Raw genomic sequence first — 16524 nt, 5'->3', positions numbered from 1 at the left:
AAATAATAAGTTCCCCTCTGACTGCGCCTACGCTGTGAATGATGATGTTAGTGGTTAAGTTGTTTCCTTTAAAGTAAATGACAGGAAAAGCTTTTATTTGATTTCAGTTGTCAACGTCAAACAAAGAAATGTGAATGTGTGCCGACGGTTACGTGTGACCGCCAAAGGGCTTAATGTCAACCTGCTAAGAGGAAATAACTGCTGTGATGAAGGGTCTTTCTGTTAAACAGTAAGTGTCTGCTGCTTCCACAAGGTCACTCGCTTCAGGGTTAATTTGATCTCAGCATACCAGGAGTGACCAAGTGTGGCGAGGCGAAGCAAACCGAGGCTGCTGTTTGGAAAAGGAGATTTTTACTAACTGGTTCCACTGAGCCAGCCTGAGCTGCAGAAATCACAAATATTTGTGTCTGAAATGGTGAAAGAATACATTTACAGTAATACTACGTCACACTAATGAATACTTATTAGCTTGTCTCACTTATACTGGTGAGATTACATCCTGGAAGTAATGAAACTGCTGAAAGTAACTGAACACAGTAGAAACTAATTAAAGAGCAGCGGAGGCAAACAGACATGAAGTCAAACAACATTAAAGAAAAAAGCACCAAACTATGACAGGAATATATATATATATATATATATATATATATATATATATATATATATATATATATATATATATATATATATATATATATATATATATATTTTTTTTTTTTTTTTTTTTTTTTTTAAAACTACTTCCACCCCTGGGTGTTACCATACACATGGTCACTAAGGGAATATGATGGTTGTTCACAGTGGACATAGATGGCTTCTTTTACTCAATCTATGTCCACTGTGAACAACCATCACTGAACAGAGGACGTGGATTACGTCACCATCTTTCCTCTGCTTACAGTGCTGTCCTGAGCTCCCTTCCCAGACGTCTCAAACCACATTCACACCTTTGTTCAGGTGCCCTCAACAGGTCACATGAAACAATGGAGCAAAGTCCTATACTGGTTTCATCTGAAACCACTGATTCTAATGACCCATGACTTTCACACCATGGCACATGTGATTACGAACAAGAGAGGCTCCGGGGGACCACGCCCACTGGGGTTTAAATACCTGGGTCTCTCCACCATTTGGCTGAAAACTGAAGAAGCCTTTCGGATGAGAGGTGAAACATCTTCAAGAAACAAAAAGAAGTCCAATCGCCTTTTTTCAAGCTTCAGAGAAATTGCACGATGTTTGTTGCAGTCTGGGGACGTCTGACTCATTTAGCTCTAGCAACAATAATAATCTACTGAAATCAACACCTCCAAATTTATACCTGTAATTTTGTGTGAAGTGCATTTTGAAAATATTGACACGTAACGGCCGTCTGTCTGCAGGTTGGATGCTGGAAAGCTTGTAGTGCACTTCGAACTGCAGTACAGCTTTGCAATGCTCATTAAAACAAGGTGTGATTAGTATTTTTGTCTGTTTACTTACTAACAAATGCTGCTGTCATAAATGAAACATCAACATGACTCTTTAACCTTCATACTGTACTGTCGTATCGCAGGCCATCAGTAATGCAACACATCTGAATAACTGCAATCTGTGCACAGAGATGTACAAAGCAGTGCTTAGTGGAGCAAAACACTCTACGAAGCCATCCAGTGGCCACGATAAGTGGGCTGCTCTGGCCCGCAGGCCATATGTTTGACAACTCAAAAATAGAAACTCTTGGAGTTCTCAGAAAGCAGAGCATAAAATTCGGACATAACCTCCTCTGGGTGTAACACAGGAAGTTCAGTTTTAACAGCTGCGCTCTAATTAAGATGAGGTTTCTGGTGTGGACGAAGCTGAAACATATCTGATCTGTGAAATAATTAGTAGGAGGAAACCTGAAATGTTTCCATGAGATAAACCACCTTTAACCTTTTAGAAATTTGAATAGAATTACAAAAGGGAAACCACCTTTGAACCCGGCCGTTGCCTTTGTCTCACATACAGAAATAAACAGTAATTAAAACCCGACTCTGAGACAAGACAAAGAGTCATCATGGAGCCCAGGAGGGGCTCAGAGTCTGAGGTTTCAGTCCCCATTTTATAGTAACTGTGACATCATATGTCTGCGCTTTCTTTGCTCTCTGTTATCTGTTAGATGATGACAGATCTGTTTAAAGTTCATAACAAATGAACAGATCAGTGAGTCTGAGTTTCCTGTTTGTAACTCAGTGCTGTTGTTGTGTTCCCAGAATCGCCACAGGAGCGACAATCGAGTCAACAACCGAAAGGTTCAAGTCCTTATTGATAGAAAGTAAGTTTGTGTGTGTGTGTGTGTGTGTGTGTGTGTGTGTGCTTCTTCTGTGCATTCATACAGGATCCATTTACATGTGGGTGGTCCTCAGGGAACCTCCTTGGATCTCCTGTACTTTTGTTACAAAGCCCAGAATAAATCCTGTGATTCTCAGTATTTGATTGTTTCAGCTTTGAATGCAGCTCATGTGTCTCAGATCCCAAACACAAACAGAGCATACCTCACATATTTGAAATGGCAGACATGAGACCAGCAACAAAACAAGTGCTGCCCACCATCCTGCAGCTGCTTCCTGTGGCTATATCGGAGCGCGTGAAGGAAAACACAGGAATTTAATGATGAAAACACGCAGAAGGATCAAAATATCCAGTGCGCTACACTATTATCAGAGGACCTAAACAACATACATCACAGATTTGTAGAAATCCTGTACAAAACAAGTCATTTCTGTCTAGTCCTGATTCCCACTCACAGTAAGAATCAGACACGATGCTTTCTTTTATTAAATATGCAAAATAAAGATGGCTGGATTCTCATGAATGGAGAACATTGTTTATTACTTATAGTGTGTGTTCCTGTTTTTATGCTGTGTTTAACCAGTGGACAGTAAGAAGAGAAAGTTCTCCTACAAACAGAATTACAATAATGGTGTTTACATTTGTCTTTAGTTTCATGTGCGTCTGTTTAAAACTCTCTTTTAGGATCCTTGTTGATGAAGTTTATTATTGGTACATAAAGGAGGGTCCTTCCTTTACACATGTGATGGTGACGGGCTCCTATCAGAGTTTAACGACCCAGAAATATCAGAGTGCTGGATGAAAACAGAATGCAAAGATTTGAAAATGAATTATTTCTAAAAACAAAGTGTGATGATCACATACGTTCTCACCACAGTGTCAACAACTGAAAAAAATATATTTGTTTATAGACACTGTACAACAGAGTAAAATGTGATGGTTTCTTTTTCTTCACTGAAAATTGGGCTGAGGTTAAAGTGAAGAACCTCGAGCAGTGATCATGTGATCCTCACTGACATAAATATCAGAATATACAAATTGGCTTTAGTTGGTATCGAGTACTTTTACAAGAATAAATAAAGATTCTTTTTAAAAATCAGTTTTGGAAAGATAAAAAAAGCTCAGCTGGCAAAATGTGAAACGTCATGTTGTGTTTATGAGCTTCATTTTATTGCAAACATTAAGAAAACTTTGTTCATAGTTAAAGAAGTCAGCTGTGGGAATTTGAAACATGTCATGGAAATCTTGGAAAAGCGTCCTGCAAACTATTAAAAAGTCTCTGCTATTATTGGCAGATAAACATGCAGAGAGACGATACAGGAAACGGGCAGCAAAGGAAAATGACTAATATTAGGATGACCTCGATGCTCAGTGGTTATTTATGAGCCCGCAGAGCATTTGTTTCCTGGCAGTCCTCGAAGAAAAGGGAAAATGACACCTTTTACTTTGCAGTAAACTCACACTGGGCTACACACACACACACACACACACACACACACACTTACAAGCTTTTCTTGTTCTCAGGCTGCGGAGTGAGAAATGGATGAATGTCCAGGTAGGAGACATCATCAAGCTGGAGAACAATCAGTTTGTCACAGTGAGTAAAGGTTAAAGGGTGAAAGTACTTCCTGTTTGTTTCTCTTCCCACCGTGAGGACTGTAATCGGTACTTTTTTCAGTGTGCGCTTCTGGGCTGAATTTTTGTCTGCACAGAGAAGCGTAAACAAATGAGGTTTTGGGGAAGCGTATTATATTATAATTTTAACATTTTCTAGAAGAAGAAACAACAATCAGTGATGTCAGGAAAGTAAAGTTTTAGTTCAGTTACATTAAAATCTGGCACAGATCCTATGATAGATGATAGACATCCTTTTCTCTCTGTTATTGATCACGCTGGGCATCACCTCATACAGAACACATCCTGCACATTTTCCCAGCGCTGTGAGACAGAAAACAATGTTTTTGTATTGTTTGTAATTTCAGGCAGACCTCATGTTGCTCTCCAGCAGTGAGCCACTCAACCTGGTGTACATTGAGACAGCAGAACTCGATGGGTTTGTCTGTTTTTCTCTCTTTTTGCCACCATCTTCTTTCACCCCTCTCCCTCTTCAGCCAGCTTTCTGCTCCTCTTCCTCAGAGAGACGAACCTGAAGGTGAGGCAGGCGCTCCCAGTCACAGGAGACCTCGGGGATGATATTGAAAAACTGGCAGACTTTAATGGTGAGGCTGGTGTGGGAACACACACACACACACACACACACACACACACACACACACTTTCAGTGCTCTATATAAATAACATGTACGTACTTGCTCTGTTGAGGATGCTTCTCAAAGGGTGATGGTAAGGGGATGAAGCCACTGCAGCAACCCCAAAAACCTCAAATTGGTTCTTTATTTTTAATTAATTGTAAAATAAATGGCTACATCTACTTTATACATAATAAAGAAAATGCCTTCCACAAAAGAATAAAATCTGAAACTGCTGTTTATTGTTTCTGGCCTCCCTGCACCTTTACACATCTTATCTACATGATATACTATATTTTTTCTACTATATATTTATTGGAGTGTAACCACTGCCACTCATTTCACAGCTGTTTCTGAGTGGGTCTCGATCCTCTGATGGGCTGTGAGGTCATATAAACATTTGAAAAAGATAGAAAACAATAGAAGGACTAAAATGAAAAGAGTTTTATCCTGAACTGTAGTAAGAAAGCACTTCTGTGCCTTTTCATTGGTCCTCGTTCTGAATCGGCCTCAAACATGTTCATCATCACTGGATCTGTGTCCTTTTAATCAACAGAAACTCGAGTGTGTAAAAACTCCTTTTGAGCACCACCTTAAATCTGCTGTGTCTTTCCTCAAGGCGAGGTCCGCTGTGAACCCCCCAACAACCGCCTCGACCGCTTCAAGGGCGTGCTGACCTTCGCCGGTCAGAAATATTCACTGGACAACGAGAAAATCCTGCTGCGGGGCTGCACCCTGAGGAACACCGAGTGGTGCTTCGGACTGGTGCTGTTTGGAGGTCAGACGCACATTAATAAGGAATTACTGTGATGGAAATGATGAACCTCGTGACTGCAGATCATTTGATTTCTTGCTCGTTTCGGTTTCTCTTTCGCAGGTCCAGAAACAAAGCTGATGCAAAACTGTGGGAAGAGCACGTTCAAGAGGACCAGCATAGACCGTTTAATGAACATCTTGGTCATCTTTGTGAGTGCTCCACTTTATCTGTTTGATAAAATCTCAGGACTGGCAACAGTTTTAGAATCAGATGTGTGAAGAACTGAGGTTCAGATTATTTCTTCAGATTGCTGCTCTCACTTCTGCTCCACATCAGCACGAGGAGTTTGTTAAAAATCACACTCTGATGCAATCATACGGAGACAGTAAAGGGTGCAGTGTGACCACAGCTACTCGTTTTTACTGCATACACATGCAGTACAGCTGCACGTACTGCTGCTCAGAGGTTTAAGGTCCCTGTGAAATGTCCCCGTTTTTGTCCCTTTTGCCTCAGGTGACCCCAGTAGGTCACATGATCGGATGGGGCAAGGTCTCACGGTGGTTTCACCTTTAACCCCCGGTGATGGTAAAGACCCACGGCTTTTCTCACACCTTAGCTCATGTGAAGACTCACGTGATCAATAATGGGTCAATGACCCTGAGGAGCACCTCCAAAGGGGACGGCCCCCACTAGGCGTCATAGGTGGGGCTCTCCACCTTTTGTTTTAGGACTGACGGAGCCTGATGGATGAGCGCTGACACGTCTTCACAAACCTAAACAAGTCCAGCTGTCATTTTTTTTAAGCTCTCAGGACAAGAATCCGATCACTTACTTGAGCTCACGTTCTGAAAATCTAGAAGTTTAAAAACCTCCAGAGGTTCTTTTTTGTTCCTAAACAACCAAATGAAACCTGTCTGTGGTCCTTCTGCAGATCTTTGGGTTCCTGGCCTTCATGTGCTCTGTCCTGGCAATAGGAAATTACATGTGGGAAAAAAACGAGGGCTCCCAGTTTACGGTCTTCCTGCCGAGGCTGCAGGACAATCCCGCTTTCTCTTCCTTTCTCACATTCTGGTCCTACGTTATCATCCTCAACACAGTGGTGCCCATCTCGCTCTATGTGAGGTAATATGATTTACTTAGATAGATACAAGGCTTGACTGTTACCTTTTTAAAATGAATTCAACAAATGCATAAAAAAGCCCACATCTGCCTCTTTCTGACCGCTGTGTCCACGTCTGCCTGCAGCGTGGAGATCATTCGTCTGGGGAACAGCTTCTACATCGACTGGGACAGGAAAATGTACTTCGCTCGCAGCGACACCCCCGCTGAAGCTCGCACCACCACCCTGAATGAGGAGCTCGGCCAAATCAAATATGTGTTCAGTGACAAAACAGGAACTCTCACCCAGAATATCATGATCTTCAATAAGTGCACTATCAACGGCAAATGCTACGGTAAGATATGTCTGGAATTTTAGGATCCCCGAGGGGCTCTCAGAAGAGGAGCTGAAACTCTTTCTGCTTGTTTTTCAGAGGTTTCGTGTTTGATACATTTTTCTTAAGGTTTTGCTGCTCCGCTGTAACGCCTCTTTATGTGATTCACAACTTTGCTCTGCTCTGCAGGAGATGTGTATGACTACACCGGCCAAAGACTGGAGATTAATGAGGTGAGTCTGCGTATGCAGATGTTAGTCTGAAGACAGTTAATCCAGGTTTACAGGATTACAGCTCAGATCACAGATTAATAATGTTTCTGACACATTGTAATTATGTTACCACTGTCCTGATAACAGGCTCAGTGTGCTCTTCTTCCTCTTCTTCTCTCATATTGTATCCTTCTCTTTTACTCTTACTCCTCTCCAGCGCACAGACACAGTGGACTTCTCCTTCAACCCGCTCGCTGACACTCGCTTCGTCTTCCACGACCACGCCCTGGTGGAGGCGGTGAAGCTGGAGAACCCAGAGGTCCACACCTTCTTCAGACTGCTGGCCCTCTGCCACACCGTCATGGCCGAGGAGAAGAAAGAGGGTGAGGAGCGTTTCAGTGGGCGGTTGAAAGGCAGCATGTGTGTTGTAGAAATTATCAGCTGACCTTCGAGTAGTTCTTGTTTTTTCTGTTGTTTTACAAACAGCAGCTCCAACTATGAGCCTGCTGTGGCGATCACTCTTGCTCTGTTCAGGATGAACATTTTTACTAAAGGGCCCGTTTTGTGCTCCAGGAGAGCTTTTCTACCAGGCCCAGTCTCCAGATGAGGGCGCACTGGTGACAGCAGCCAGAAACTTTGGATTTGTCTTCCGCTCACGAACGCCTGACAGCATTTCCATCGTGGAAATGGGAAAGCAGCACAGCTACGAGCTCCTGGCCATCCTGGATTTCAACAATGTCCGCAAGAGGATGTCAGTCATTGGTATGCATGGGTTCCTATTTAGTGTAAGGTCTCATACAAGCTGACATTTTTCCAATGCAATTTGAAACATGCTTGTTTTTCTGTGTACATATTTTTGTATCCAGTGAGGAGTCCAGAGGGGAAACTGTCTCTCTACTGCAAAGGTGCCGACACGATCATCTACGAAAGGCTGCACCAGTCCTGCAGCAAGCTGATGGATGTCACCACGGAGCACCTCAATGTCAGTAACATTTCTGTGTACATGTGTTCAACAGAAGAGACAGTTTCCTGCAGGAAGAAAAGGTCCTTTTGTTGAAGCCATTTTCAGAAATTAATTTATGCCGTATTTATAGAAGATTGTTTATGTGAGCTTGGCCCAACATAAACTGCCCACATTCATCATAAATGAGGAGATAACTGGCTTGTTTTTAGTAGAGTATGTGGACAGCAGTTGAATATGATTGAAAATATCACGTTTGTATGTTTTCACCCTCTTATGCTGCCTTTATTTCATCTTTTATTTCTGCTCAAGTCCAGTTTGAATCTCTAACAGCTGAGGATGAACTGATGCCATGAACTCGAGTTTGTGTTCAGTGTGTTTGTGTGTACACGTGCAGTGTTCATCTATATGAGTATGTCCATGTTGATGTGCAGGAATTTGCAGGGGATGGGCTGCGAACTCTGGCTCTCGCCTATAAGGATCTGGATGAAGAGTACTTTAACCAGTGGATACAGCGCCACCATGAGGCCAACACTGCACTGGAGGATAGAGAGGGCAAACTGGACGAGCTGTATGAGGAGATAGAGAAAGATCTGCTGGTAGGAAAAGAAGGGAAGCTTCATCTGTAAAAACATAACTGGATGTTTTGATCTGATTGTGTGTGTGTGTGTGTGTGTGTGTGTGTGTGTGTGTGTGTGTGTGTGTGTGTGTGTGTGTGTTCAGCTTCTCGGAGCAACAGCCATAGAGGACAAGTTACAAGATGGAGTTCCTCAGACTATTGAGCAGCTGTCTAAAGCTGATATCAAGATCTGGGTTTTGACCGGTGACAAGCAAGGTACAGACTCCAGTCTCTCTCTCTCACACACACACACACACACACACACACACACACACACACACACACACACACACACACACAGTAATGTTGATTATTTGTGGTGCAGAAACAGCAGAAAACATCGGTTACTCGTGCAACCTGCTGCGGGAAGAGATGAATGATGTCTTCATCATCTCGGGAAACTCACTTGAGGATGTTCGACAGGAACTGAGGTCAGAGGAGTTTCTCAGTCTGGACTGAACACCTTTTTCTAGCTGATTATGAGCACTGATTTGATCTGATTGTGTTCAGAAATGCCCGGACCTCCATGAAACCCGACGCAGCTGAGAATTCAGTGTTTTTGCCTGAAATGGATAAAGTGGTCACGGACGAGGTGGTGAGCGGGGAATACGGCCTCGTCATCAATGGACACAGTTTGGTACAGCATCAAAACCACTGCCTGTTATTACTTTTCTTGCTTACTGTAAAATGATATGATGTTTTATTTTGAAACATCGTGCTAATGCTTTAATCTTTAACAGCCACGGCTGATCTGTCACACTTTATCGCCTCTCTTCCTGTAAGCTCACCTTCCTTTTACCCCCGCTGTTCCTCAGGCGTACGCCTTAGAGCACAGCCTGGAGCTGGAGTTCCTGAGGACGGCGTGCATGTGTAAAGCAGTGATCTGCTGCAGGGTAACTCCTCTGCAGAAGGCTCAGGTGGTCGAGCTGGTCAAGAAGTACAAGAAGGCGGTCACACTGGCGATTGGTGATGGAGCCAATGATGTGAGCATGATCAAAGGTAAGAACAGAGACGCCTCTCTGTCTCAGATACCCTCATAAACAGCAGCTTTCGTTTGTTTCAGAGAAACCAAATTTCTCTTTGCTCGTCCTCGTTTGTTTCCACCCAGCGGCTCATATAGGCGTGGGCATCTCAGGGCAGGAGGGCATGCAGGCTGTGCTGTCCAGCGATTACTCGTTTGCCCAGTTCCGCTTTCTGCAGCGCCTCCTGCTGGTGCACGGCCGCTGGTCCTACCTGCGCATGTGCAAGTTCCTGCGCTACTTCTTCTACAAAAACTTCACCTTCACCTTTGTCCACTTCTGGTTCGCCTTCTTCTGCGGCTTCTCTGCACAGGTGAGACAGAGCGTTAGTTATAAAATCATATATATCACATGTATATAAATATATGAGTGCAGAGATGCTTTAACCTAGAGTAGCCAGCCGGGGTCAACTCCTCTCAAAGTCCCAGAGAAAATCTCTCCTGCTTTAATACCACAGTAAAGATTTTCCTCATGAGTTTATGGTCTCAGTCGTTAGTTTATGCTTTAAAGTGGAAGAACAAATCAGTGGGAGAAGTCATGGTGGCGTCTGAGTTTTAGTAGATGATGAGAAGAAACAGGTCAGAAAACACTGAGGTCTGAAAGACTCGCATGTACATATTTAAGACATATTTTTAGTTATAAATTTAATAAAACATATGAAGCAGAATGACTTCACACCAGGTACCGGCAGTATAATTAGGATGAGTATTATCAGTTAAATATATATATATTTATATATATAAGTTTCACATTTCTGTTGAGTCAAAGAAGTAATTTACTTGGTTAAAGCTGCACTCCTGATGTTGCTTTGCAGACGGTGTATGATGAGTGGTTTATAACGCTCTACAACCTGATGTACACAGCACTGCCTGTGCTGGGCATGAGTCTGTTTGATCAGGTAATATGATGATGGTGTGTGTGTTCAAGCATCATAAACCTAGGCTAAAAACACAGAGATGGCTCTAATGTCTTCAACTCCCCCTGCTGGTTAGGACGTGAATGATGTTTGGAGTTTCCAGCATCCTCAGCTTTATGTCCCAGGTCAACTCAACCTGTACTTCAGCAAGAAGTCCTTCTTCAAGTGTGCACTCCACAGCTGCTACAGCTCCTTGGTGCTCTTCTTTATCCCCTACGCCGCCATGTATGACACAGTGAGGGATGATGGGAAGGACATCGCAGACTACCAGTCCTTCGCCCTCCTCACTCAGACATGTCTGCTGTTTGCCGTCAGCATCCAGGTATCCAGAAGCCTTCCTGTGGGGTAATAAATTTTTATTGGTTTATTATAAATGTGTATAACTCTCTCTGCGTTCTCTCTCTGCCTGTAGCTGGGATTTGAGATGTCCTACTGGACGGCAGTGACCATATTCTTTGTGTTGGGCAGCCTGGCCATGTACTTCGCTGTCACGTTCACCATGTACAGTAACGGCATGTTCACCATATTACCATCAGCCTTCCCTTTCATAGGTGAGTGGCAAATGTGTCTCAGCGTCGGGCTGCATGAATGTCCTCCTTCCTGCTGCTGCTCATTCTTTTATACCAGGCTAAGCTCAGATTTCATCCTCAGTGCAGGAACTGTGTCAGGTATCTTTGCAGAAGCAGCATGGGTGATTTATGAGATCAGGTCATGAGGTTTTGTTCTCACTAAAATGTTCCCTTCAGTCGTGGAAAGTGGTAAAACTTATTTAAATGTTTGTCAGTCATGGAGCATTAGATATACAGGATACAGTTCAGACCAGAGGGGAACGCTGTGAATAAATACACTGTGTGTGTGTGTGTGTGTGTGTGTGTGTGTGTGTGTGTGTGTGTGTGTGTGTGTGTGTGTGTGTGTGTGTGTGTGTGTGTGTGTGTGTGTCTATCCAGGAACAGCCAGAAACACTCTGAGCCAGCCCAACGTTTGGCTGACGATCTTCCTCACCTCCATCCTGTGTGTCCTTCCTGTGGTCACCTGTCGCTTCCTGATGATGCAGCTCTGCCCCACCATCAATGACAAGGTATCAGAGGAGGTGTTGCTTCTCTTTGTCCTTGGTTTTCATGGAAAACTCACACCTCCATGTCCGGTGTGAGGCTCATTCAGCACAGATGTTTTCAAACCGTGAGACGTTCTCAGGAAATCATCTTCAACATGTTTTACAAACTAATGTCAATAAGCGAGTGTGGAAACGCGGGGAAAGATCATCTTACAGTCGAGGTATACGTGCTACAAAGTAATCCAGTGACCAGTGTATACAGGAACTACTCATTAATCCTACTGTAACAGAAACAAGCACAGCTCATTCAGAATCAATGCCGACATTATTCCTAAAGATGGGCCATGACATCACAAATACTAACTGTGCTGTAGCATGATGTGGCATGTTTGGTTAGAGTAATATAATATAATATAATATAATATAATATAATATAATATAATATAATATAATATAATATAGGAGCAAAGTTCTGTAATTTGGCACCTTAATCAAAAATATTAATGTGCTTCATAATTTTCTTCTGCTTTGACATTTTGAAGAATTTTTAACAGCTGTGATATTTTAGCATTAAAAACTGATTAGACAGCACAGACTGGTGGATTAACTATTACAGGCACATAAGCAGTGATTTTGTTGAATCACCTTTTGGGTGGTGGTCTGATACATTTATGAAGCAATGAACTGATCAAAACTGAGCACAGATTTCTGGATGAGCTGTATCTCACAAAAGACCAAATTACAGATAATTTCATTAAAGATGCTCCAAACATCAACCTCAGAGAGAGGTGGAGCTCAGTGCCTTGAGCTGAGATGATGTCTAGCTGACACCTGCAGACTGCAGCCACCTCCGTCAGCATCCACCTGCCACTCAGTTTTTTCCTTGGAGGATGCAGCTTGAATTATATGTACCTCAGATGGAAGGTAGAGAAATAATGATGTTTTTTGTGTTTAATGTGAGATTGAAACCCTCGCTCTGTCCTCCTACTGTCAGGTTTTCCTTTGAAAAGTCTTCTTATGAATGCAGAAGGTTTAAGATGGACTCATCAAACATTTCCTTAAAAAGCAGCATTTTAATGATGTCACTTCCTTTAGGTCATGTTCAGAGTGAGGCAGGCTAAAGCAACACCTGCTCCACCAACTCGCCGCATCCGCATGCGCCGCACCAGCTCCCGCCGTTCAGGCTACGCCTTCTCACACGCGCAGGGCTACGGCGACCTGGTGACGTCGGGTCGGTTCCTGCGACGTCCTGCTGTGACACGATCTTCCGGTTTCACCCACATCGGCCGCACCACCACAGGCTTCAGTCCGATGGGACGATCGGCTGGTTACAGCCCAACAGGACGCCCTCAGAATACCAAGGCCCCGGACATTGAGGGGACTTCACTGCAGATGTACAGGACAATCGTAGATCCTGCTCCCTGACAGACTGTTTGGAGTAAAGTGGGAGCAAATACTGAACTGCTGATTGGAGACCTGCAGGATGTTTGCAGCCAGAAGTCTTCAGAGTTCATTTGTACATTTGTTACGATGAAGAGCTTGCTTGGGCTTTCCAGAGAACTTCATCTCAAAGATTTTTCAGACCTGAAGATGAGGTTTGATGTGTACATGACTTAAGCTCCTCACAGCTCTCTCTGAAATGCTTTCATCAAAGGGAACTACAGTAACATATGTAGCCACTTCTGATGATGGGTATATGATGCCAGCAGATAAGAGGCGGACTGATGAAACCTTTCTGTCAGTATCAGTAACAACAGGGTGCTTTTCTCCAAAGGACAGGAACCACAACGTGTTTACAGACGACCTGGTCTATCTGGGAGTCCCAGCAGCATCAGCAGAGGGAATAACAGCAAAGCCGAAATATTTATTTCATCTTTTTAAAGCATTTTATTTTCCTAACAGCTGTACAAGGAGTCAGCACAGTGTCAGTGTGGAACAAGCTTAAACTGCTTCTATTAATATAACAAAATATTAAGAGCCAGGGTGGGGTGGGGGGTACTGAGAGCAAATAACCTCATTAATTTAGGAAAAACCTCAGAAAACATCGCTTAGCTTCAAGGTTTGGTGAAAACCAACAGGCAGAAAAACTACACTACAAGAAGTTATTGAACACGTTTCCATCCATCCATCCATCCATCCATCCATCCATCCATCCATCCATCCATCCATCCAGCGTATCCGGGGGAACACTGAGGCGTTCCCGGGTTGAAAGGTGTAATCTTTCTTTAGATGTTTCCCAAAATTTAAAAAGAAAAAGAGTCAAAATTTATTCTGAAAACTAAATTTTGATGCATGAGAGTGAAGTTAAAGTTCAGTTCAGTCCCAGTGAGCCCCGTGATCCCAGGGGCTGTGCTCTCTGGGGGCTTATCCCCCTGGTAGGTTCTCCCATGGGTGTGGGGCCAGACAAGGAGCAATTCCAACAACCCCTCTGGAAGAGCCACCAAGGGAACAGCTTACCTTGCTGGGGGTTGGGTTACTGGGGCTCCACCCTGGAGCCAGTCCTCAGGAGGGAGCGTAGCCCAAAGAGGAGACGTGGCTCCCCTTCCTGTAGGTCCACCACCCACAGGAGACATCATCGGGGTCAGGTGCAATGTGTATCAGGCGGCTGGCCAAGGACAGAGGTCCTGGTTAATGAGACATGGAACGTTGCCTCTGTGGTGAGGAAGGAGCCTGAGCTACTGCATGAAGGTGAGAGATACCGGCTAGATATAGTCTCCTGGGGAGGGGCTGGGCTCCTCTGCTTAGGCTGCTGCCCCTGGAACCCGGCCCCCTGATAATCGGAAGAAGATGGATGGATGGAATGATGGATGTTATTAATCCAAATCCTAGGAGGACTTGGTTTGATGAAAGAGGTGTTGTTGTGACTTTATGACTTACTGATGTTGGTAGTTTAGAAATGGGAGATTTTTGCTTTACATTTGTGAGGTTCCTGACACCTTCAGTGGCTTCAATACCCCATTGTACCAAAACAAATAATAATAATGATGATAATAATGTTTTAGCCATAAAATTCAACAGTCTTCCTGTTTAGCTTTTCAGCAAAGTTTTGACTATTATTTAATTTCTTCTTGTGTCCTGAAACTATTTCAGAAAACTTTGGAAAACACATATTTTTGATTGACATTCAAAGCAAAGAATGCAGCTGCTAATGAGACAAACTCTTTGTTTCAAGAAAGAATTTCTGTTTCACAGAAAACGAGTCATTTTAATTTTTGCCACTCTCATCAATATTAATTACACCTGTTCAAAGCTTGTTGATCCCAGTCTGCTGCTTTTAAAGAGAAATTGCAACATAAATTTGAGGAATTCTCAAGATGATTAATAAGAAAAGAAAAACAGGTGTTTGTGTATCAGCCTCTAAAAGCAGATGCAGCGTGTGGGAAGACTCGTCAAGGCTTTATTAATGGCTAAAATTAATGGACAGCTTGTTCATTCATCCTTTTTACAAAGTGGCCTTTGATTCTCTGCAGTTTATTTCCCTTCAGCTGGTTTATGTTTTTGTTTGTAGCAGCTGATGCATCCTGATCCTGTCCAGCTGGTTTGTAAAGACTGTTGTTGAGTACAGTGTGTCTGAAATGCACCCTCAGTGGCAGATTTTGCATCCTCGCTAAGATCAAGTGGACTGATGGCTGTGAATGACCTGCTCTAAGTAAGACTTGCTGTAGAAACGTAACCACATCGAGCTGTGTGTGGGAGGTTTGTCACAGTGTGCACACACTACAAGTTCACTAAATGTTCCTTTAACCCATTCAGGGACGCATTTGTCTGCACGATCATCTGTTTTTGTTTGTTTTTGGTGCATTAACTCCTGCAGTGCTCAGATCATTCCTACGACTGTGTAAACAATAATAATCATTAATACCTCACATTAACATCAGAGCTTGAGCTTGGAAATCATTTCAAATCCATGTATTTGCTTTAAGCCTCAGTGCTTCTGTCTCAAAGAAAACACATATGCTGTCTTAATACTAAAAGAATGATTTTATCAGAAATTATTTTATAATGTTTGATTAGAGATGGAGTTTGTTTTGTTGACTAAAGGATGTTTTAAGTTAAGAAAGGAAAGAATTATTTTTTTACACTTAAACGTTGTCGTTCACTGAAAAACTAAAGAACTGATCAAAAATAACTGGTTTCATATTTGTAAGTTACAAATATTTCATGTGTGATATCTGCTGGACTTTAACCCTGAACCAAAGATTCTTTATGATGCTTTGAATATTCAAGTTTTCTCAAAACAGAGTTTAATGCTGGTAAAACCAGTTTATACCACAGTTATTATTTACAGTGAGGCGTTCCTTATGGAAACATGTTGATGTCTGTGGGACAAACATTTATGGATCCTTTGGAAAACTGATGCTGTGATTGACCCAAGTTTGTTTTTAAAGCTCCAAAAATCAACAAAGTGAAAAAGTTTGGAGTCAGATGTTCCTAATTTTACTAACTCACCTTTATTCTGACAGCTGATAGATAAATAAAAAAGCTTCTGAGTTTGTGAGTTTGTGTGGGGGGGGGGGGGGGGGTAGGAAGAGGAAATGATGTCATGTTTAAATGAACCTACAAAATAGATAGCAGGCATACATTTACATTTCCATATTTATCAGTATGTTATTGCTGCGTCTGAACACAGAGTGGAACAGGAGGGATTTTTTTCATCGTTTCTCAGACTGATTTCTGCTCTTTCTATCGTTTTGTATCATTTTGTACTTTAAAAAGTTTTTACTGCAATAAAAAGATTTAAAAGATCAACATGTTTATCTTTGACTTATTTATATTAATAATAAGATGTTTGATTTTTTTTAACCTCTTTGTACATCTGGTGAGTTCGTCCAGGAAAGCAAACACATGTCAGTGTGATTTCCACCTCACACGTTCCCTGGATCTAAATCTGCCTGATAATCGATATGGATCGATATCTGCCTGATATTAAAGGCTGATTCGGAAATGTTTACGTGACAAAAATGTAAAAAGCTAAGAAATCAGGAAGGGTGCAA

At 42.6% G+C, this 16524-nt stretch overlaps 1 protein-coding gene across 1 annotated transcript in view; it reads left to right on the top strand.

The window, feature by feature from the left end:
• Positions 1-16279, top strand: part of LOC115786063 (phospholipid-transporting ATPase ID-like) — a 37217-nt gene extending 20938 nt beyond the window's left edge. Inside the window, exons 6-28 of the mRNA XM_030738085.1 lie at positions 2232-2293; positions 3835-3907; positions 4293-4363; positions 4447-4529; positions 5179-5337; positions 5437-5525; positions 6248-6438; positions 6562-6770; positions 6939-6982; positions 7179-7344; positions 7535-7723; positions 7828-7943; positions 8357-8521; positions 8646-8757; positions 8867-8972; positions 9052-9178; positions 9357-9540; positions 9650-9873; positions 10375-10458; positions 10553-10798; positions 10889-11027; positions 11424-11554; positions 12626-16279. Of these exons, the coding sequence (XP_030593945.1) occupies positions 2232-2293; positions 3835-3907; positions 4293-4363; positions 4447-4529; positions 5179-5337; positions 5437-5525; positions 6248-6438; positions 6562-6770; positions 6939-6982; positions 7179-7344; positions 7535-7723; positions 7828-7943; positions 8357-8521; positions 8646-8757; positions 8867-8972; positions 9052-9178; positions 9357-9540; positions 9650-9873; positions 10375-10458; positions 10553-10798; positions 10889-11027; positions 11424-11554; positions 12626-12955 (3300 nt within the window). The 3' untranslated portion in view covers positions 12956-16279. The remainder of the gene's footprint in view (positions 1-2231; positions 2294-3834; positions 3908-4292; positions 4364-4446; positions 4530-5178; positions 5338-5436; positions 5526-6247; positions 6439-6561; positions 6771-6938; positions 6983-7178; positions 7345-7534; positions 7724-7827; positions 7944-8356; positions 8522-8645; positions 8758-8866; positions 8973-9051; positions 9179-9356; positions 9541-9649; positions 9874-10374; positions 10459-10552; positions 10799-10888; positions 11028-11423; positions 11555-12625) is intronic.
• The last annotated feature ends 245 nt before the right edge of the window (positions 16280-16524 follow it).

Source organism: Archocentrus centrarchus, chromosome 9 (assembly GCF_007364275.1).
Source record: "Archocentrus centrarchus isolate MPI-CPG fArcCen1 chromosome 9, fArcCen1, whole genome shotgun sequence".
NCBI lineage: Eukaryota > Metazoa > Chordata > Actinopteri > Cichliformes > Cichlidae > Archocentrus > Archocentrus centrarchus.
Note: the sequence above shows the minus strand (reverse complement) of the source record. Positions and strands in the feature narration are given on the sequence as shown.